Genomic DNA, 1447 nt, shown 5'->3' on the forward strand with positions numbered 1-1447 from the left:
CGATCATAGGTAACTAATGTCCCTATTTTCTCATAAAGATGATTAAGTAGTTGCTCGTTCCGACCACCTTGAATCACCCTCGACCAAACCAAATTCGAATTACCATTTAGAAGTTTATCCTGTGTTCATTGCTATTAGAATCTAAGTGCATAAGTCTGTTATAATGGCACGCAGGAATGGAGTTACCGCACCATATATGATGCCAAAATCGAATCGATCTACCGTTACCTACTACCATGCGAAATAAGTCAGCCGGTAAAATATCATCAGTGGTGCATTTTGAGTAGATAGCAACAATGTTAGACAACACACTTGCACTTGAAACTGCAGTACTTTCAAAAACGTTACCGTGTATTGATTTTAAAACAGAAACCCACATGTCATGAGGATTTGTCAAATACAGCCACCTCCATTTAACAAGTAATGCAATGTTGAAAGCCTTAAGACTCCCAACATTAAGCCCGCCTTTATTGAACGAAGCTAAAACTTTATCACAATTAACCCACGACATCTTTTTAACGGAGTTGCTACCACCCCCAAAAAAATCTTGCCCTAATCGATTCAAGGAGTTTTAGAACCATCTCGGGACATTTAAACAACGACATGAGAACCAACGTCAATCTACCACCCGAAGAAATGAGACTAGCCTTCCATGATGATAATTTAGACCGAAACTTATTAATAAACACGTCCCAATTTGAGATGAATTTCATATTAGAACCAATAGGAATACCAAGGTAAGTAGTGGGAAACATACCTACCCGAGCCCCCACGACATTAGCAATAGAAATAACCTCAGACTCCGCCACACCAATTCCAAAAACACGAGACTTGACAACGTTTAACCTCAAACCAGAAACTTTAAAAAAAATCTCCTAAATAAGTAATATACAGTTCAATTCTTGTGCACACTAGTATGAAAGAATAATGACATCATCCCGCATAAATAAAATGAGAAAGGTGAATGTTATCCCTCCCAACTTTAATACCTCGAATAAAGCGAGCTTCCATGGCATGATGAAAGGCAAGGTGAAGACCTTCCATAATGATAATAAATAAAAACGGACTTAACAGATCGTCCTGTCTCAAGCCCATTTTTAATGGAAACTCTCGAGTCGGACAACCATTAACTAAGACCGATGTCTTAAACAAAAATTAACACCCCCTTATCCAAGAACACCACTTTTGACCGAAATCCAATGAAGAAATCATGAATAAAAGATAATCCCAATTCACAGAGTCGTAAGCTTTCTCGAAATCAACTTTAAACAAAAGAAACTTATTATGATTTTTCTTTTACCACGAAATAATTTCACTTAACATAAGGGGTCCATCGAGAATCTGTCGGCTCGAAATAAATGCCAACCGAATCGGGCTTATAATCTTATTGATGACACTAAGCAACCGTTTAGTCAAGATTTTTGTGACAATCTTCTAGAAACACCCT

General features: G+C 37.6%; 1 protein-coding gene across 1 annotated transcript; it reads right to left on the reverse strand.

Annotated features, from left to right (window-relative positions):
• Window positions 1–527: 527 nt before the first annotated feature.
• Window positions 528–1095, reverse strand: LOC139864187 (uncharacterized). The gene is made up of 2 exons (XM_071852772.1): window positions 990–1095; window positions 528–859 (listed from the first exon to the last, which is right to left on the reverse strand). The coding sequence occupies exons 1-2, from the start codon at window positions 1093–1095 to the stop codon at window positions 528–530; spliced, it is 438 nt and encodes a 145-aa protein (XP_071708873.1).
• Window positions 1096–1447: the final 352 nt, after the last annotated feature.

Source organism: Rutidosis leptorrhynchoides, chromosome 8 (genome assembly GCF_046630445.1).
Source record: "Rutidosis leptorrhynchoides isolate AG116_Rl617_1_P2 chromosome 8, CSIRO_AGI_Rlap_v1, whole genome shotgun sequence".
NCBI lineage: Eukaryota > Viridiplantae > Streptophyta > Magnoliopsida > Asterales > Asteraceae > Rutidosis > Rutidosis leptorrhynchoides.